The sequence below is a fragment of the Bufo gargarizans genome, chromosome 3, assembly GCF_014858855.1.
Source record: "Bufo gargarizans isolate SCDJY-AF-19 chromosome 3, ASM1485885v1, whole genome shotgun sequence".
NCBI classification, from domain to species: domain Eukaryota; kingdom Metazoa; phylum Chordata; class Amphibia; order Anura; family Bufonidae; genus Bufo; species Bufo gargarizans.
The window spans coordinates 74,908,383-74,930,859 of NC_058082.1; the positions used below are offsets into that span (position 1 = coordinate 74,908,383).

Consider the following 22,477-nt stretch of genomic DNA (forward strand, 5'->3'; position numbering starts at 1 on the left):
AAACCCTCTTTAAAGTCTATGGGCACATCGGCGTATACATCAAGAGCACTTCCTGATTTGCACCTCAGCTTAGAGCAAAGTGTGAATGAGGTCCAGCAAAATCCTCTTTATAAGGGCTCATGCACACAGCCGTTGCCCAGCTGTGCCAGTATTGCGGCCCACAAACTGCAGGTCCGCAATATGCTGGTACCAGCAGTGAGCAAGGTCCGGTGCAGAACGGAGGAGCGGAGCCCCACGGAGGCACTACAGAGTGCTTCCGTGGGGATTCTCTCCGTGCCTCCGCACCACTAAAAAAATAGAACATGTTCTTTATTTGGCAGTGCGGGAGGATCAAGTTAAATGGGTCTGGGTAGGCACGGATGTTGCCTATGCATTGGGGACCGCAACCAACGGCCGTGTGCATGAGCCCTAAAACACATTTAAAGAGGTTGTACTACCATTACATGTTAGATTTATATAATTCAGCATGAAAAACTTTTGTAATTTATGTTTTGTTACAAAAATGCTCCAGTTGCGAGATATTCTCTTTACTACAATATAATGGCACCCCCTGGTGTTCAACCTGTATAATAAAGTGCACATCCACCTACTGAGGTGGTTGCACATGCTCAAGGTCCATCCTTCAACTGCCACCAGCCGTATCTACCGATTAAAGCTATAAGAGGGACAGACCAGCATGAGAATGGATATGCCCCCCTGAGAAAGGACATGACCCCTAAGCTGTGATCAGAAGAGCTGCAGCAGAAAGGACACCCCTCAAAGCTGTGAAAGGGAGAGAGCTGCTGTAGAAAGGATACATCCCCTGAGAAAGGACATGCCCCTCCACCAGCTTGAAATAAATCGAGCAAATAAATTGGCAAGACCTCCGTACCCCTGTGCGGTACTGGGCTGGTTCTATTTTTTTCAGGTATTGTCGTTTACTTTATAATGTCTACTTTTCACAATCATGAGATAACCCCTTTAAATCTTTATTTCAGTCCTTTAAAAAAAAAAAATACGAATTCAAGCAACACTATTAGAGTATAGCAGAAACAATGTGAAGCAGGAGGAACCCCCCCATTATGATTAAGGACTATTGTCTGAAACGCGTTGACCAGAGGTTCCTCAGGGTTTACATTTTCTGCTGTACTCCACCAATATTGCTTGGACTGAAATAAAGATTTAATTGTGTTTTATGGAGAGAATCGTGCTGGACCTCATTCACACTCTGCTGTTTTTGGAGACTTGGTTGTCAGTGCACAATCAGTTGAGCTTAGAGTCCAAGACCAGTGTGAACAATTCACCCCCTGCCAGCGGTACCCATGGAGAAATCCATACTCACCTGCTCCCTGGCGCTCCATTCTGGGTCGCTGCCTCCATTTACAGGACTTTCTGTTCCCGTCTGTCAACTTCTGCATGAATAGGGTCACGTGTGCCACGGCAGCCAATGATTGGCCTCAGCAGTGACATCTCCCCAAGCAGCATGAGACCTAGCAGTGACAAGTCACCACTGAGGCCGTTCATTGGCTGCAGCAGTGCACACAAGTTGACACACAGTAACCGGAAATCCAGTGAAGAGCGCTCAGGTGCCACAGAATAATGGGGAGCAGGTAAGTATAGATGTTTTCACAAGGACAACACCCCCTTTAATGACACACAAACTTACCTATGACCTGTGTACAATCGACCATGGAGACACGAGAAACAGGAGTAAGCATACTGAAGAGCTGAAGCGTCAAGTCTGTTGTGGTAAGAGATGTGAACCCTTTAAGAAGAAGCTGCTGCAGCCCAGAGAAGTCCGACCACTTCAGCTGTCCTTGTAGCTTCTCCAGCTTTTCTCTGTTTTCAGACTTGTCCAAGGGCAAATGAGCCAAAAGTTTGTTCAGTAGCCTCAGTGCCATCAAGTACTCAAATTCAAAGTCTGATTCCATTAGGGCTATGGCCACCCAGAATATGGTGGCCAGCAGGTTAGTAGGATTGTTGATGTGAGAGGGATCGGTCAGACTGTCTTTCAGGGAGGATGAACTCCTAGTTTTTGGAGAGAATCCCTGTTGAGTACAAGCTTGAATCCTGTCCAGAGTGGCACTGCGAGGAGGATCCGATGACTTGTCCACCACACCAAACTTTTTTGGTACAGAAAAACTTCTCTGGTGTCGGCTACGTTCAGCAGTGGCCGTGCTTCCACCCACCATCCCGGAACTAACGTTCAGCTGACCAGTGCTTTTCCTGTTGGCTGTCAACTTTGTATTGGAAATCAGGTCAGGAGAAGATGACCTGCGAATATTAACAATGCACCCATGAAAAAAAATGTATTCCACCTGTATACGTACGTTTTGCTTCTAATAAGACTGGGGAGATGGATAGCAGCCTGATCTGAAAACAGCGATTTATGTTTAAAGACTCACTAACTTTTCAAAAAAACAAAAACGTTTGATATGTCATAGAGACATATCAAAAGTTTCTATTGGTGGGGGTCTCAGCGCTGAGACCCCCACAATCTCTAGACTGAGGGGACAGAAGCATGTGCATATTGCACTCACCCTCCTCACTGCTCAAGACGTCTCGATTCTGTCCTCTGCAGCGAGGAGAGAGAGGCCGATATGCATGAGCTTCTCTCCCCTCGTTCTAGAGATCGGTGGGGGTCTGAGTGCAGAGACCCCCCACTTATGTCTAGAACGAGGGGAGAGAGGTGCCAGTGTATTGCTTCATGTCTATGGGCCCATCTCGGATGATATGCAAACGGTTCTCTCCCTTTGTTCTGGACCTCGGTGGGGGTCTCAGCACCTAGACCCCCACCATTCAAAACTTTTGATATTTTAAATAGTATTACATATCAAATAAAGTCGAGTCTATAGCGCCCGCTAATATGGCTGCATGTGTAAACCTAGAGATATTCATCAGGCAAGGATATCGCTGCTTTTTACTATCATGTCTGTACAGATGTAGCAGGGTTAGCACTCAAGCTCTAAACTCAAATTTCTTAACTCATTGCGTTCTCTTGAGACAAAAGCCATTGGAAAGCAATTGAAGGTGTTTGCTTAACGCATTTAGTTTAGATAACACGTCTCATAAATCATGAGTGTTAAATCTACTACATCTGTATTTATACTTCTGTGCCTGATTTATGGTCAGCACAAGCGCTACTTTATGCCTATGATATATCACTGCTTTCTCTACATGCATGGAAGCCAAAGTCTCCGTCCACTCTAGTGGCCATGCAGAAGTACCGCAGATCAGCGCCCAAGTGAATGTTCGCTGAGCTGCAGTACGCCGGCCGCCAGAACCCACATAGTGGAAGGAAGCTTCCATCCACTGTATAGTCTCCGCTGCAGGCGATTGCCCAAAACCACGGATTGGTGGGGGTGTCAGGTTTCAGACACATCCTGAGGACAGGTCATCACTATCCAGGTACCGGAAAACCCCTTTAATTTATGGTATGATGAATAAAAGCTATATCTTCATTTTATCCTTGGGTGTGCACAATTTACATGCATGTCGCACCCCAAGGTCCATACTTTTAGAAGAGCTTGTCCATTTTTGTCTTTCAGACCTGAAAACAGTGCAACCCTTGTCCATGCACGATAGGTGGTCTTCCAGCTTGGCTACATTTAAAGGTTGTCCAGGTGACAGATATTGATGACCCATCCTCATGATCAGTGATGACCCGACAACTGGCCCCCCCACCGATCAGCTGTTTTAGAAGAAAGCAGCATCAGAAACTCTGCAGTGTGCAGAGCTGGAAGCAGAAGGCTCCGTACATCGCATATTGTAATGACATCAGTATGGAAGACATGGTAGTCTATGTTGGCATCTTGTTTTATTGACCTGGCACTGGCATAGGTTTGGGTCACAGTATTCACAATGTCGCCTATGTCCACAGGTTGTGTCCAGTATTGCAACTCCGATCTATTGGGAGGAATAAAGCGGAGCTGCAATACCCCTTGTGCACAGTGGGGGGGGGCACTGTTTTTGGAAGAAAGCAAAGATATTTCTTTCCAAACCCTTTAATGTATCAAATAGAATAAAATGCCATCTGATTCTAAGATCTGCAGAATAAGCTTTAGATTTAATACAGGAAAAAACAACATGTTGTTAAGTAATGTAATACCCTACTGCGGACACATTAAGCAAATGCACTGTACAGTCACTGACCATTAACTCTACGGCCTTGTAAATATCTGCTGCATTTATTACACATATGTCAGGATAACGGCTGCACACGCCTCCGTATTAAGCTTCAGCATTATCTAATTGTTAGAGAAATCCTAAAGCACTGGGAGATACTAGATACATCTTTAGGCCTCATGCACATGGTCGTTCCGTACATTGGGGACCGCAATTGCGGTGCCCAATGCACGGGCAACGTCCGTGCAGCGGGCCGGACCCATTCAACTTGAATGGGTCCAAAAAAAAAAATCATATTTATTTGCGGTGTGGAACAACGGAAAGAAACACCACGAAAGCACTCCGTAGTGCTTCTGGTGTTCCGTTCCGTGACTCCGTTCCGCATCTGCAGAATTGCGGACCCATTCAAGTGAATGGGTCTGCATCAGTGATGCGTGGTGCACACAGCCGGCGGCCGTGGATTGCAGACCCGCCGTTTGCGGGCCGCAATACGGCCACGGCCACCCAATGGCCGTGTGCATGAGGCCTTATGCAAGGGGGTGACGTCTGTCAAAATGTACGTCAGCCCCCATCTTATACAAATGTTATGTTGTTGTTTCAGTTTCATTTCTCCTCAAAAAATCGAACACAGTCCAATTGCGTGATTAATGCACAATCATTTGTAGATAATTAAAGGAAGTGTGCCATTATGGAAGCAGTCCTCAGTATGCAGGAGGAGCAGGGAGTGGTGAGGGAAGCAATGAGCCGGCTATACTTACCACTCCCTCTTCTAGGTGCCGCACTGCACAGGACAGGGCATAGTACATGTAGACACGCACTATGACCTGATACTGTGCGATATCACGTCTCCGTGCAGTGCTAGGCTGGTAGAAGACCAGGGAGCGGCGAGTGCCAGTGCGGTTCAGAGCAAGAGAGGTAAGTTCATTTATTTATTTTTGTTTGTTTGAGGTCTAAGAAGGAATGGGTGTCTGATCTGACATCTGATGGGGATCTGATACATAGGTCTCATGGGGGTCTGAGGTCTGATGGAGCTTGGGGTCTGATTTAAGGTCTGAGGAGGAGTGGGAGTCCGATAGAGAGGTCTGATCTGAGGTCTGATGAAAAATATTTTTACTTCTTATTTTCTTCCTCTATATCCTAGGTGCATCTTGTCCGGAGCGTTTTATAGTCCAAAAAGTACAGGTATTTACTAAAACTGATGTCAGGAGAGTGGTCAGATCCTTTTTAAATGCAGATTGCAGCTTGTTATGGTTGACTATTGCTAAATTATGAACACGTACCTGGACAGCACCGCTAGCAGATCACTGTTCTTAAAGCAGTCAGCCAAGTTATCAACGGCAGCTTCCAGAGTAAGGAGGACCTCCATAACATAGCCCTGCCATAAAAATAAATAGCAGTTAAACAGGAAAAAGTGATACTATCAGATACTATCAGAAGATATGCTAAATAAAAAAAAAATGAAATAAAAATATGCTACAAAACAGCAGCAATTTCTGATGACTCTCTAATACAATATATATAATATTGTGGCATATTTATAAAATCTAGTACAGAGTGAATATGAGGGGAACCGGGGGGGACGACGACGACGACGACAAAGTAACGGAAATGCTGAAATCTAACTTGCCTAATTTCTTGTCATAAGATGACTAATGCCTTAAATACACAGAAGATCAGTGATTTCCATCAGTGATTTTGGGCCAAAATCAGGTGAGGGTCCAAACACAGAACAGGTGCAGATCTTTCCCTTAGACCTCATGTCTGTGGAGGCTCCAATCCTGGTTTTGTCTCACAATCACGGATGTGTGAATAAGGCATTATACGGAGATTGACACCCGGCACCCCCAACAATCAGCTGTTTTGTGCAGTTCCATACACAGTGTACGGAGCTGGAAGAAGAAGGGGTACCGCCACAAAGTTCCGATTTACATGAAGGGCAGCTGAGCTGCAGTAAACTGGTGCCGGGATCTACACAGTGTATGGAGCCTTCTGCATGATGGTGCATAGTTTGAAAAACCATGGCTGCCAGGAACAGCTGATCAGTGCGGGTGTCGGGTGTCAGACCCCCACAGTTCTGATATCCATGACCTAGCCTTAGGATAGACCATCAGTATCTGTAGTTCAGTAAAACCCTTTAAATCAGTGGGATCTGACAACTTGGTGTAGGTTCCATTACAAGAACCTCCCTCCAACTTTGGGGGTTGCCACTTACTATGCATGCACACAACCGATTACTAATGCAGTGACACTGTGAACTAAAAACTGCAAATGCCAAAGTCCTTTTTAAGGGTAAATCCACTTGGAGAAATCTACTCTACTTGTTAGAAAGGGTCCTTGACAACAAGCTGATCACTACGTCTCCCTGCTAAGATCCCCAAGTAATTAGCTGTCACCTGATCATTTCCTACAGCTCCAGCAAAGGGGTAATTAACAGCGTTGTCCGCTTTGTACATAAATTTCGGTGATACCATACACTAGTGTGTAATGGCATATGAACTTGCTAAATGCTTATCACACATGGAGTTACTCCTGGTGCCCATTGGTAGCGCCATAAACAAGGGCTGGCATCCATAGCCTTTCCAGGACGGAGTAGATACAGGGAAAACAATGGACATCCTGCATCTGTGCCTGCATTACAATCTTTCAGCGCATGAACAGTTGAAGACGGAAGCGCCATCTTGGAAAGTCTGTGGACGCGGGCACTTGTTCATATCGCTACCCATGGGTATGAGAGAGGGGCAACTTTATGAGGGCTAAGTAATGTCTGAAGGTGAGTTAGCAGTTCGTAATGCCATTACACACTAGAGCAGTGGTCAGCAACCTTCGGCACTTCAGCTACTTTGAAACTATAACTCCCAGCATGCACATTCACTTGGCCATATATATTTTTTTAAACTCCCATAGAAGTGAAAGGAGGATTTTGGGAGTTATAGTTTCAGAACAGCTGGGGGTTGCTGATCCCTGCATGGTATCAGCCGGTGGTGGCGCAGTAGGAAAACTTAACATTTGTTGACACCTGTCTACAGGTTACAGCTGATCACTGGGGGCTTAGCAGGGGGCCTTGTGATCAGCTTGTTGCAAAGGGACCTTACTTAAAAGTAGTAGGAGGGATTGTTCAAAGTGGATTACCCCTTCAGCATGACATCGTGCCCATGTAAATCAGTGGCCGAGATTTACTAATATGCCTAAAATCTGTCTAAAAAGTGGCCCAGTTTAGCACAACTAAGGTTTGTACACTTTTTCCGACTTGCTCACGGGGAGGGGCCTCACTGCAAATAGGCTTGGTCTAAGATGCAAAATTTCGTGGCCATTCTGGTTTTATTCAGTGTCCAGGTAAGCCAACCGATAGTTTGTGTAGTGTCAGTGAAAAGTGTCTGTCCCGGCACCATATTTATCATCCAGCCTGAGTCGCTGTGATAAAAAGGTCTACAGAGCAATACAGGACAGGTCCTCTAGAGCAAAAGAAGTTCTTTGTAACCATTCTACTATTTGGTCAATAGATGAGACAGGAGACCCCCACTATCTACAATGGGGTAAATGAATATGGGTTTCCTAAAACCAGAAACCCCTTTGAAGAACATCAGCAAAAGCTAAAATTCTTGACAAGCTTTCCAGTCAAATTCGCATAAATTCATATTTCTATCCACAACAGCGAAAAGTCTGACTTTAAACATTACGGAATCCCCCAAATGCAGCATGCCACATTTCTAGAAATGTCTTGGTAGGCGCCTATAGCTTTCTACAGAGTCTTCTATTGCGTCCTGTTTGATTGAAATTCTAAGTAACAAGCTGTCAGTAGCATAACAATCGGTGGAGACAACGTGAGGTGGACCTACCTGGATTTCATCGCCGTACTCTCCTATTACCTCTACCAACCTAGAAAGAAGGTCGGATAATGCATGGGCTGAAAGCGGCTGCCTCAGGGCTCGCAGAATCTGGAAAGAGCGACCAGCATAGTGTCTGGAAGAGCTGGCAAGAGCAGTCTGTAGTGCCACCTCACTTAGGTGCTGCTCCAAGTGGATGCCTGTGGAACAACACGACGCCAGGTCATTGACAAATAACTGCATGTAACATTCACTGATACAATTTTTTGGGTGCAGCTGTGAAAATCATTCTTCTTGGCCTCAGTGGCCGGCGGTGCCTCACGAACCTTGATTTACAATATAAGTAGTGTTGAGCAAAATTGTGTTTTAAGTTTGGCGTCGGGTTATCGAAGAATCCCGTTATGGATTCTAAAGTCCGTTATGGTCCGTGGTAGCAGAATCCATAACACGATTCTTTGATAACCCGAACCTTGGATGCCGAACTTAAAACACAAGTTCTCTCTACACTAAATATATGCATAAAAGTAAAAAGCCAATTAATCTACTTAGTAGTAATCTAAAGAGAAAACAGCTTTGTACAATCACTAAGTCTTAGCTGCCTCAAGGGCCCAAAGGAAGTTATAGTTTCCATGCTGTTGCACTGACGAGGATTAGTGGTTTGGAACAGTGGACTTAGAAAGCCTAATTCCACAAATACACAGCAGGGGGCAGTGCAGCCACACCAAAATCAGGATTATGGTATCAACATACCTACAGTGCTGCCCATAATTATTCATACCCCTGGCAAATTTTGACTTAGTTACTTTTATTCAACCAGCAAGTAATTTTTTGACGGGAAATGACATAGATGTCTCCCAAAAGATAATAAGACGATGTACAAGAGGCATTATTGTGGGGGGGGGGAAACATTTCTCAGCTTTTATTTACAGTTGAGCAAAAAATACAAGATGTTTCACACTGTGGAAAATCTCAGAGGACGTGTTCGGAAGCCAAAAGTGACACCTGTGCTGGCCAGGAGGATAGTTAGAGAGGTAAAAAAGAATCCAAGGATAACCACCAAGGCCATCCTGGTGAATCTGGGCTCTGCTGGTGGCAATGTCTCAAGGCAGACAATCCAACGGACACTGGACACTGCTGGGTCCCACTTCTCCACATAAGGCACACAAAAGCTCGCTTGGCCTGCGCAAAAGCTCATCTGGACAAAGAAGACGACTTCTGGTCTTCTGTGTTATGGTCAGATGAAACAAAAATTTAATTGTTTGGTCACAATGATGTTTCCTTCATTTGGCGTAAAAAAGGAGAAGCCTTCAACTCAAAGAACACCATCCCCACTGTCAAACATGGTGGTGGTAACCTAATGCTTTGGGGGTGTTTTTCAGCCAATGGACCAGGAAACCTAATCACAGTAAACGGCACCATGAAAAAAGAGCAATACATGAGGATTCTCAACGACAACTTCAGGCAGTCTGCAGAGAAATTTGGCCTTGGGCACCAGTGGACATTTCAGCATGACAATGACAGCAAAACAGCAAAAGTGGTGAAGAAATGGTTAGCAGACAACAACATTAACGTTTTGGAGTGGCCCAGCCAGAGTCCAGACTGGAATCCAATTGAGAATCTGTGGAGGGAGCTAAAGATCAGGGTGATGGCAAGAAGACCCTCCAACCTGAAAGATTTGGCGCTCATTGCTAAAGATGAATGGGCAAAAATACCTGTGGAGACCTGCAAAAAGCAGGTTTGCAATTATAGGAAGCGTTTGATTGCTGTAATAGCCAATAAAGGCTTTTCTATTGATTATTGAGAAGGGTATGAATAATTTTGGACTGGACACTTTTTGCTCAAATGTAAATAAAAGCTGAGAAATGTTTTTTTTCCCACAATAATGCCTCTTGTACATAGTCCTATTATCTTTTGGGAGACACCCATGTCATCTCCCGTCAAAAAATTACTTGCTGGTTGAATAAAAGTAACTTTAGGTAAAAATTTGCCAGGGGTATGAATAATTATGGGCAGCACTGTATATTAAAACACAAGAGAACTTTTATTAAGACCGACCTTTAACACACCAGTCTTAAGCTATACCCCCAATGGCATCAGAAGTGGTGCATCTATGCAGGTCCATGTGCCAAAACTGAAATCTATACTAACAGGAAGTTTCTATGGCAGTTTTCTGGTGTACATCAAATTAAATGTCCTGGGCCGGCTATGTTCCTCACCCTCTATTCCCGATCGTTTTTGGAAAAGTGGCGAGCAGGGTTGCAAACTTTTGTGCAAATGGGGCATACACCAAAGTTTGCAACTTATTGACACGAGTTTTCTAAAAATTTCATCCAAATGACATGCTTGTATATGACAGGCCTTAAGGCTCCAGACGGCCTCATGCACAAAACCACATTTTCTGCGGATCGCACGCATACCTATTCATTTCTATGGGGCCGCAGAGAATACGGACAGTACACAAATGTCAGCTGTGTGCTGTCCACATCCACGTGGTCATTCCGTGAATTATAGAACATGTCCTATTCCTGTCCCGTTTGCAGAAGAATAGCCAGTTCTAGTAGAAAAACATGGCATGCCACGGACGGTAGGCACATTTTGTGGATCAGCAGTTTTCAGTTTGCAAAATGGAGTCTGTTATGTGCATGAGGCTGCTGCTGGTTTATTATGGCACAGACTAGGTCAAAGATGTTGGACTTTAGATGAATTCTATACCCCTCCACCCCCCTTACTAAAAAAATTATCCAAACCGGATTCCCAAAAAGTTGGGACACTATACAAATCGTGAATAAAAACTGAATGCAATGATGTGGAGATGGCAAATGTCAATATTTTATTTGTAATAGAACGTAGATGACAGAGCAAACGTTTAAGAGGAAGGTGCAACAAAGAAGGCCCAAGACGATTGAACAGTTAGAGGCCTGTATTAGACAAGAATGGGAGAGCATTCCTATTTCTAAACTTGAGAAACTGGTCTCCTCGGTCCCCAGACGTCTGTTGAGTGTTGTAAGAAGAAGGGGAGATGCCACATAGTGGTGAAAATGGCCTTGTCCCAACTTTTTGGGGATTTGTTGACACCATGAAATTCTGATTCAACATATTTTTCCCTTAAAATGGTACATTTTCTCAGTTTAAACTTTTGTTCCGTGATTTATGTTCTATTCTGAATAAAATATTAGAAGTTGGCACCTCCACATCATTGCATCCAGTATTTATTCACGATTTGTATAGTGTCCCAACTTTTTGGGAATCCGGTTTGTACATATAGATGAAGAACATATTATATTAATGAGGAAATTACCTGACTTTGAGTCTTTAAATACAGACACTACATGTCGTAGGAAGTTGGTGAGCTGATCTGCACTCCGGGAATTCTGGTTTTTGGGTGTGATATCTTCATGACACCAGAGTGGCCCAAAAGCTCTGAAAGAATGGAAGATCATACTGGATGGTATTAGATTGTATGTAGACCCAGTCTGCTAAGGTACACCGCTTCCTGTGAGGACACGTCCAGATGAAGCGGTGGAAACGCGGCCATGATTCAGCCACAAACCACGTGGCCATGCAAGTTTGTGGTTTGCACGTGGTTTTCAGCCACACTGCCGGTGCATTAATTAGGACCGCACTATTTAGTCAGTCTGCATTGTAAATGGCCACGCGTCGTATGGTCGTACCCTTACAGTCTTTGCTTGAAAATCATTAGACTAGACAATTAAATATATTTAATAGATATCATCAGTAGATGGCGCTATTAAACTCTATTGGAACCTAAAGTCTCTAAATACATTTTTTTAAATAACACATCTTGTGATGTAACATAATAAACGAACACAGAGTAACTTCCACAACTACGTCTCTCATTAAGGGTCCATTCACACATCCGCAAGTGTTTTGCGGTCCGCTGAACAGGGCCACTGAACGGAACTTCGGATGCGGATCTTTTGGGGCCCCATTGAAATTAATGCGGAACGGATGCGAACCCATTTATACGGATGTGTGAATGGACCCTTAAGAGAACAATCCTAAAGGGGCTTTCCATTTTGGATGGTCCCTTTTTTCCCCCACTAACAAGAAAGCTGCAACAATCAGCTGCGATCTGTAAGAGAACCTGGCAGCAAGTGTTCAATCCCCTGTAGTGCCGCCTTACGGAAAGTGAGGCATTACATAGTGCCCACTGAAATCAATATTCTGGGGACTTCAGAAAAAGAGGCAGTCTTTGTAGTTGCCCCACAAAGGGCTAGGGCATGAATTCAGAAGGCCCTAATGGGGTGTTTAACAATGGGTTTTTCAAACCAAACGAGACCATTGGTACGTTTGGATGTTGTAGACCTGTATCCTTACACAATAGTATGACCGTGCCTATATAGTGTCTCATTTCCATTATATTTCTACCATTTAGGCCTCATGCACACGACCGTAGTTATCGTCCGCATCCGAGCCGCAGTTTTTGCGGCTTGGATGCGGACCCATTCACTTCAATGGGGCCGCAAAAGATGCGGACAGCACTCCGTGTGCTGTCCGCATCCGTTGCTCCGCTCCGAGGCCCCGCAAAAAAAATATAACATGTCCTATTCTTGTCCGTTTTGTGGCAAGAATAGGCATGTCTACAATGGGCCACCCGTTCCGCAAATTGTGGAAGGCACACGGGCACGTGCATGAGGCCTTAGACAGATGTTTCTATTAAACTATGTTGCATTATCTTAATAGCTGAGCCTTAGGCCATATGCACATGACTGTGCCGTTTTTTTTGGTCCGTAAACCGCGGATCTGCAAAAAAAAGAAAGACGCCCGTGTGCCTTCCGCAATTTGCAGAACGAAACGGGCGGCCCATTGTAGACATGCCTATTCTGGTCTTAAAAATGGACAAGAATAGGACATGCTATATTTTTTTTTGCGGGGCCTCGGAACAGAGCAACGGATGTGGACAGCACACAAAGTTCTGTCTGCATCTTTTGCGGCCCCTATTGAAGTGACTACAGTCATGTGCATGAGGCCTTATTCTGACCTGTGCTGTACAGTAAAGCAGTGCCACATGATGGCTCAGATAACCAGACCACTACTTTTAATGCTTGCATTAGAAACATATTTTAAGTATTCCTGCATTTATTAGCCATATATGAAACTTGTTTGGGGTTAAAAATCAAAATGGTTGGCTTCCGCACTCATTACACGTCTGTGTTAACACTGTGGAGCAGGAGAAGCTAGAGTGCTCCTGTTGCTAACCTTGTCTGATCTGTTTCCTTTGGCAGACAAGTTTAGATGAAGGTCTACCAGCTATGATATATATCTGACCAGTGGTTCCCAACTATGGTTTTGTGGCACCGTGGAGTTACCTGGTACCTACAGTAGTTAGGGATTCCCTATAAAACAGATATATCTTTTGCAAAAATTGGGTAGTTCTTTTAGAAAGAGAATACTTTTTTATTAGAGGCTGCCTGCATGGGAGGTTGGGAACTACTAAATTAGTTTTGTTGGTGGGTTCTGTAGGTAAGAGCATAATGATGAGGGACATTTGCTCCTGTTTGGCCAAACTAGGCGCTGTGTAAAAGTGGCCAAAATCAGGTCTGATCCTGTCTTAAGAAGGCCTTTGGTGTTTATTCACACCTCAGGGTTGTTCTTCCATTTTCTATATTCCAATGGACTTTACATGCAGAGAAATGTAATAAATGTGGGGACCTAAAACATTCAATTTTTTGGGGAACAGAACCCTGGAAGATGGAGTGACATTAATCAAATAAGGCTATGTTCACATTCCCAGCACATAAAGCTGCTAGTCTGTACAGACTACCAGAGTCACTGGATCTGGCGAGTTACCTGCACAAATGACCGCTTTATGCCGAACAAATACCGGCATTTAGGTCACCAGGGCTTTGTGGTGTCCGGCTAGGCCAGAAAAGGTAACTTTGGTAGATTGTTCCTCTACCAGAACAGACTACCGGATTTTCGTGCTGGAGATATGAATTTAGAATAAGCCTTTCTGTATTGTTCAAATATAGAGAACATTGCTGAGAAGAAAATAACTGAAAAAGCTTCACAAAGACCAACACTGATAACCCATACAAGAACATGATTTCCCAATCACGAGGACCTCATGAAAAAGGAGGTTATCAGCAGCGCATTCATAAGTTCAGATAAAATCATCTATTCCTTCCAGACGGCTCACCTGGTGGTCAGAAACTCAACTAACTTGTTGGCTTTTTCATCCGTGTCAGCGGACGTGTCAACATCCTCAATCTCCTGGCTGATCTGGGGGATGTTCCCACTGCTTCCTCCAAGACTGATACTGGAGGAGGTAGAACTGGAACTGAGGCCAGAGTCTGGCACTGGAGAAGACTGGTACTCCCGGAGAAAGTCAAAGCCTCCTGCCAAAGATAATACAGGAATGTAGCATATCTCTCTCTGCAGCACGCACACAGGCATCTCTAGGGGGTCAGACAGACTTTTTCTTGCAAAATCCACTTTGCTAAAGATATTTGCAAGCAATTAGGCATACAGCAATGTATAAACACATACCCACACATCTTTCCATAAACACTTACAGGGTACCTAAGTGTGCATGTTTATGTCTATAGTTTGGGGGAGAAGGGCAGTTAAACAGGATGGGCATCTGATGCCACCTGTGGCAACAACAGTGGTTTGGTGGAAGACAACTTAGCTAATTGATATTGCCCCAAATGTCTCAACTACGAAAGAACCATGGGGCTCTTTGGGCAAGAGATTATCTACACTGCATAGCAAGAGATCATCTTCAATATAAACTATGGACAATGTATGTATCTTTATGACTTAATCATATGCATTAGGTAATCACTTATTGATTGATTGGGGGTCTGTTTGCCAGCACTTCCAAGAGTACTCAGAGACTGGGAATCCATTTCATATGGGCAGTAGGGTGTAGAAGTAAAAACAAAACAAAAAAAAACATTCCTGTCATGGGAACTCCAGATCCAGCTCCCTTCTCTTCAGCTTCTGGTCACCCTGGACCAGAATTGAGATGTGCTGTCTACATGCACATCACTGCTACCGGCAAATCAATGGCCTCAGAAGTAGGTTGTAGGGAGAGCTGAAGGACCAAACTAAAAGGACCTTGGTCTTGTGATTATTGGAGGTCACAGAGGTCTGATTCTCATCGATCATAAGTGTATGGCATATTCTAATGATATTTCTTAAAATTACTCATATGGGAATGTTTCTATTATTTTAACATGTGTAATTGCAGGTCTACTGGTAAAAAAAAAAAACTCCATTGGTCTGCAAACACTGGGGCTTTAAAGGTGGTGTGTAATCATGGCTGGATCCCAGATGCAAGGAATTCATCATTTTTAGGATAGAAGACCTTACCCAATGTCTGCTACTTAGTTCCACATTCAACCCCATTCATCATAAGCCTTAGAAGATTTGAGATTACCTGTGTATGGGTATTCGGAGTGGCAGGAGGATTGCACAGTCAATGTTTTGGCTTCATTAATCTCTCGAGCATGTAGAAGAACAGATGCAATGCTGGAGAAATTGCTATTACAGGATAGTGCAATTAAAAGGTGAAGAAGGAGTTTTCTGCTGTGTTCAAAGACCTCAGGACGGTAATGGTCCAGACCTAAGAAAGACAAAGAACCATAGGAACAATCATTCATATTGTGTCTTATTTTGCATACAGCTGAGAGTACAGAGAATTCATTCTCAAGTCATGTCCAATGGAGCTGATCATTTCCCACTGTACATGAGCTACACACTCAAGGATCAATTTTATAGGTGTTCAATTAACTTTTCAATGACAATCTTGAGGAACTTCACAGGAAGAAGGCAAAATAAGCAACTTTTAACGGGGTTGTCCCATTACAACTTATCCCATATCCACAGGATAGGGGATAAGTGTCTGATTGGCAGGGTCCAACAGCTGGGGCCCCTGACGATCACAAGGACAGGGGCCTGTGTTCCCCTGTTTGAATAGAGGAGCAGAGACGCATGTACACTGTCGCTCTATTAAACTCTATGGGGCTGCCAGAGATAGCCAAGTGCTTGTAAAAGGCTATCTCCGGCACGCTGATAGAACTAAATGGAGTGGTGGACACATGTGTATGTCTACAGCTCCATTCAAACAGGGGAACACTTGTTTGATTGTTATATCTTAGAGTTTTTGTACTCTTTTTAAACTCAATAAAAAGATACTACAAAATAAACCAAAAAAACAAACAGGGGAACACTGGTCCCATTTCAGGTCCCCTTTGAGTGCTGCATGAGTAATGAGCCCTATGCATTTTCTCAGGTTGCACACCCCTAAGGCCAACCCAGCTAATTAGAAGGTACTTAGCTGACTAAATTGGCACGTTACTGCACCAGTTAACTGAAACAGATAAAGTGGAGTGTTCTGAATAGTATTGTAAGATGTAAAAAAAAATTTTGTCTCAAAAACGATTTTGCTTTGGAGAAGTCTGGTTCAAGTAATGCTGAAAAGAGCTGCAAGAGGTAGCATGTCTTCTAGCTTAGGCAGCCGACAACCTCTATGGTCCTAACCTGTGCCCCTACCCCTAACAACCCCTATCTGTAGAGGCGGACTGGTCATAGACCCTACAAGGAAGTTTTCCAGCAGGCCAATGCCTAGGGTGGTCACTCAAGCCTCTCTCACAGCCGCCAACCCGGTACATAAGGATCTGATGCTCTCCTATTCACCTGTCAAGTGGCCGCAAGTGCCACCCTGAATTTAAATGCATCACTGTTCTCAGGAGGGCGATACAGTTGGATACTGTGGTGCGGACGTACTTCTGTTGTCGCTGCCTACTTATGTTGGCTATGTCTACTTGTGTTGCCCCTCCTTTTGTCAGTTTGGACCCACCTAAAACATGGGGCTACTTTTATGTTTTTTTCCTTCTCCATGGCCACTTTAAGTTCAAAGTCCAGCCCTGCCTACCCGAACAGGTCAGACAATCTTGACTAGTCATATCTCAGAAACAGGCTACTCTTGTATTATCACAATTTATTGAAACACAAGCATGAAATCAAATGTAATATTTTGAAAAAATAAGAAAAATTATGACTCTAAACTTATCGTTATGTGCACTAATATAATGTACAACTCTTGGATGAAACTACAGTACAGATGTATACATGCACATGTAGTAGTATATCCCTAAATGCATACTGGGTTCTTTTTTTGGGCTGATGTTAGATCTTACCTACATATGGAACTAACTATTGGAATAGTATATTGCAACTACAAGTACCTCCTGCATTGTAGATCTGAAGACATGTTCAATGGAGTAACTTGAAGTTCCTTGGACCCAAGGCAAAATTCTTAAGTCGGCTCCCAGCAATCATGTACCATTTATAATACATATGTCTTCTTATGCGACATAGGTGCCTTTCGGCATCTTGAGGCGCCAGACTTGGATGCAAATGCTAGTTCTGCAACCCCTACAGCTATCTCCTTGCTCAGATTTGACAAGCATTGCCAAGGCCTGCATGTAGTTAACTCCTGTGTGATTAGAAGTGTACTTATTTGGGCCAGTTAGTTTGGATGCTTTAGATTTTCATTAGTTTCAAAGATTATCAACTTTAGAACACCCAAGTGGAAATCGATGAATACTGAGATTTCTCTTGTTATCCCTTGATAAGGTGTAAAGTAGAATTACTGTTTAATTACTGTCCAAAGTTTTTTTCACAATCTGAGAAAGATTAAAAAAGTAATTCCTGCATATAGTAAAGCAATGTGTAATTTTTTTGGCCAAAACCACCAAATTCCTATATCAAAATAACAGACTTACACAGTTTTATGGGATGAAACATTTTTCAGTTATTTTTGTGGCTTTTTTTATGCAGCCCCATGTTACTTTAAGGGTGCATTCACACGGCCATATGTATTTTGCGGTCCACATAAATGTTTTTGGGGGCGGACCCATTGTTCTATCTTTTTTGCGAGGCTATAGAATGAACATACGGATGTGGACAGCTTACAGTGTATTTTTCACTGGCTTTTTTGTGTTTTTTTAGTGTTTCTCTTTTCTGTTTTTATCCAAAACATGGTGAACTCCTAAATATGCAGGGTTTTTTTTCTAGTGTTTTTATTCATCTAAGCTTATTTATGAGAGCTAAAAAATGCTAGAAAAAAAAGTTTAAAGTCAAAGGCAAATGCAGTTAAATTGGCTGCAAAATGATGAGCTTTATTTTTTGGCTTCAGCCAGTTTTGGTGTCAGAACCTGATCCCAACACATAGATCCAATGATCCTTTGTTGGTTTTGTAATCCCTCTTCCCCGACTGTCTGCGCCAGTTATAATTTTCCTGCAATAAAAGTGTTTCCAGTTGGGGGGGGCGTCCCTGCACAGTCTGACATTATCCAATCAGTGCTGCCTGCCATACTGCGCCAGGACCCCCCCCAGATGAACCTTCATGGCAGACTGCTAGCAATTCATTCAGAAAGCACTAGAAGGAACAATAGAGGGATAGCAAAACAGAGTTAAAGAGGACCTTTCACAGGTTTTTACTAATTTAGATAAATACCTTTACTTGTGGGTCACCCTGCGCTGCTGCGACGCTGCCTGATTTTTTTAAATATCGCTCCTGCGCCCCGCTGTGCCCCCCTGTAGTTTTCCCGCTCAGTATGTTAATACTGAGCATCGGTACAGGGAGGAGGAGACGCCAGGGTTTCTGAATGGGCGTCTCCTTCTCCCTGGCTGTGCCGCGATCTAATCACAGCGGAGAGCGTCACAGCCGGGGAGAAACCCTGGCAGGGTGGCAGCATCAGCACAAGTAAAGGTATTTATCTCAATTAGTAAAAACCTGTGAAAGGTCCTCTTTAAATGAAAAAGTGAAGCAGCCATGTTATTACATTGGGGATGCAAGTAGATACTGAAACAGGCATGTCAGGAGAGGGTACAGCTCCTCTTTAGGGGGTTCTTTAGGAATAATAGGGATTTGAACAGTGGATTACATTTTAGTACAGGCTTTAGGATACCTATTACCTGCCTGAATGTGAACCTGCTTGTACAGGAATAGTGTTACATTATAAGGCCCTATTCACATAGTCAGTGTTCAGTCAGTTATTGTGAACCAAACCAGGTGCGGGTCTAAACCCAGAACTAGTGTTTAGCGAACTTGTTTTTTTAAGTTCTGCGTCCAAAGTTCGGGTTATCGAAGAATCCCGATATGGATTCCGCTACCACGGACCATAACGGAATTTGGAATCCATATCGGGATTCTTCGATAACCCGAACTTTAGACGTGGAACTTAAAAAACAGGTTCGCTATACACTACACAGAACAGGTGCAGATCTTTCCATTACACCTCATCTCTGTGTAGCCTTCACTACTGGTTAATGGAAATCACTGACTAAACATTGATGTGTGAATAAAGCCTAAGAGGCACAGACAGCCGAGGGGAAGGAGGGTTGTACGAGACCAGCAAAGGATCCCGGATCTCTCTGTTGGGCAGAGTTGGCAACCAGAATTTTTTTTTTCTGGGCAACTTATCCCAAATCACAGACCGTCAACATTTTTTACATATCAATTTTTTTTTCATGGACACGGACTGTTTACGGACTGTCCAGAAATTTCTGGACAGTTGGCAACCCTGCTGTTGGGCTCCATCTAAAAGAGGTCACACGGTTACAAGAAGACAACCTCAATGTAATTATTATATAATTTTTTTAAACAATATAGACATGTGAGGAATTAATAAAGTTGTAGGTTTTGCCACACATGTACCGAAATTGCCTTCTGCCCGACCATAACAGCACCATGTGAATGAACTTTACCAGAGCTGACCATGCAACTTAGGCTACTTTCACACTTGCGTTCAGAGCGGATCCGTCTGAGACGGATCCGCTCATATAATGCAGACGGTGGCTCCGTTCAAAACGGATCCGTCTGCATTATATTGTTAAAAAATTTCTAAGTGTGAAAGTAGCCTGAACGGATCCGTCCAGACTTTACATTGAAAGTCAATGGGGGACGGATCCGTTTGAAGATTGAGCCATATTGTGTCATCTTCAAACGGATCCGTCCCCATTGACTTACATTGTAAGTCTGGACGGATCCGTTTGCCTCCACACGGCCAGGCGGACACCCGAACGCTGCCAGCAGCATTCAGGTGTCCGCCTGCTGAGCGGAGCGGAGGCTGAACGCTGCCAGACTGATGCATTCTGAGCGGATCCGCGTCCACTCAGAATGCATTAGGGCTGGACGGAAGCGTTCGGGGCCGCTTGTGAGAGCCTTCAAACGGAGCTCACAAGCGGACACCCGAACGCTAGTGTGAAAGTAGCCTTAAAGGACGCACACATGTTCTGTTTAGCTACGGTCGGCTCTTCAGACTAATTTCCAAGGTTTCTGAAATGTAACTCAATGCATCTAATCTTACTTTACTATATTAATAGGAACCCATTTATATGTAGCTGCACCCAAAAAGATGGCTGCCTCTATCAAGTAGGCAGGCTAAAGTCAATGAACCATGAATGAATACACTATACACTGGGAGGTGGCACTTGCCTAAGAAGAGAGCATGGAGCAGAAGAGGAAGGTGAAGGGCCCAGTCTTCCCTCACACTGTGATCCACCACCATTTCTGCCATGAATATCACAGCAATATTACACCTATAGGGGGAAAAAAAAAGACAATGAGTTCATATTCGTTGAAGGGCATCTGTCAGCAGTTTTGTACCTATGACATTGGCTGACCTGTTACATGTGTGCTTGGCAGCTGAAGGCATCTGTGTTGCTCCAACGTTCAGATGTGCCAGCAATGCTCAGAAAAAATGTAGTTTTAATATATGCAAATGAGCCTCTAGGAGCAACGGGGGAGTTGCCGTTACTCCTAGAGGCTCAGCTTTCTCTGCACTTTGATTGACAGGGTCAGGTGTGACGACGTTTTCACTGCCTGGTCCTGTCAATCAAAGTGGAGAGGACGCGGCAGTTGCAGAGAGAGCAGAGCCTCTAGGTGTAACGGCAACACCCCCATTGCTCCTAGAGGCTCATTTGCATAAAACATCACCTTTCTCAGCAATGCGGACACATATGAACATGGGACCAACACAGATGTCTTCAGCTGCCAAGCGCACATGTAACAGGTCAGCCAGTGTCCTAGTTCTTGATATTAGAACGAGATACGCCATTCATATAAATATAATATAATATCTTGCTCTGGCTTTTATTCTTGTCTTTTTATGTGTTTTCAACACTAGCAATGAAAGTAATGCAAAAAATGTCAGTAGTGATAGCAAGGCGCTCGCATGGGCAGCGAACCAACAGCATTACCATCAGGCGTTTCCTGCGTGTTGTTACTTGAGGGCTGAAATCTACATTCCTGATGTTGGGTCTATTGCTAAACCTGTTCCAGATAAGAGCGAGACCGCACCTTCCTTCTGCGCTAGGCCCATGACCACACTGCCTCGAGCAGCAGGTCAATGTCAGAAGGGAAAACGAGAAAAAGCATTCGGTGGTAAATGTTTTACCCTTTCATCTGAGCCGTGTGTACATGCATGCTTTGTACCTGTACTGTAAAGGTATATGAAAGGCTATGGGCCTATATGAAGAATACACTGAATGCTATTTCTCCAAGTTAAACCTCATGCACACAGCAGAATGGTATGCATGGATCCTGCACAAGGGCACACTGCGGAGGGTGTGCCAGAATTTGTATTCACATAGCCTAGGAAGAGGCCGCAGCACTCACAGAGCCGGGGGTCCCGGGTGTCCTGAGCATAGGTCATCAATATCTATTAACGGATAACCCATTTTAAGGTGGTTTTTCTAGGATTTGATCCCTTTTAAGGCTATTTTCACACTGGCGTTTTGGTTTCCGTTTGCGAGATCCGTTCAGGGCTCTCACACGCGGTCCAAAACGGATCAGTTTTGCCCTAATGCATTCTGAATGGAAAAGGATCCGCTCAGAATGCATCAGTTTGGCTCCGTTCTGTCTCCATTCCGCTTTGGAGGCGGACAACAAAACGCTGCTTGCAGCCTTTTGGTGTCAGTCTGATGAAACTGAGCCAAACGGATCCGTCCTGGCACACAATGTAAGTCAATGGGGACGGATCCATTTCACTGACACAATATGGTACAACAGAAAACGGATCCGTCCCCTATTGACTTTCAATGGTGTTCAAGACTGTTTTTGGCTATGTTACAGATAATACAAACGGATCCGTAGCAGGGAGCAGGCGAGTAGGATTCTTTCATTGGGAACAAAATATAGGGTTAATATTGGCAGACTGATTAGCTTACCAGGGTGATGGTCTTAGGCTACTTTCACACTTGCAGCAGAGTGATCCGGCAAGCAGTTCAGATGCAGATCCGTCTTACAAATGCATTGCAAGAACGGATCCGTCTGTCCGTTTGTCATACGAACAAACGGATCAGTTTCTATTTTTTTCATATTTTTACCGGTCTGCGCATGGACGGATCCAGCATTCCGGTATTTTGAATACCGGATCCGGCACTAATACATTCCTATGGAAAAAAAATGCTGGATCCGGCATTCAGGCAAGTCTTCAGTTTTTTGGGACGGAGATAAAACTCCACGATGCTGCGGTATTATCTCCGTCCTGATCAGTCAAAACGACTGAACT

At 44.0% G+C, this 22,477-nt stretch overlaps 1 protein-coding gene across 7 annotated transcripts in view; it reads right to left on the bottom strand.

The window, feature by feature from the left end:
* Nucleotides 1-22,477, bottom strand: part of FRY (FRY microtubule binding protein) — a 264,523-nt gene that overhangs the window by 42,073 nt on the left and 199,973 nt on the right. For all 7 annotated transcript variants that reach the window (XM_044284644.1, XM_044284646.1, XM_044284645.1 and 4 more), the window contains exons 38-44: nt 20,401-20,504; nt 15,334-15,519; nt 14,089-14,287; nt 11,227-11,348; nt 7,941-8,128; nt 5,385-5,479; nt 1,646-2,253 (exon numbers count right to left, since the gene is read on the bottom strand). In XM_044284644.1, coding sequence (XP_044140579.1) covers nt 1,646-2,253; nt 5,385-5,479; nt 7,941-8,128; nt 11,227-11,348; nt 14,089-14,287; nt 15,334-15,519; nt 20,401-20,504 — 1,502 coding nt within the window. The remainder of the gene's footprint in view (nt 1-1,645; nt 2,254-5,384; nt 5,480-7,940; nt 8,129-11,226; nt 11,349-14,088; nt 14,288-15,333; nt 15,520-20,400; nt 20,505-22,477) is intronic.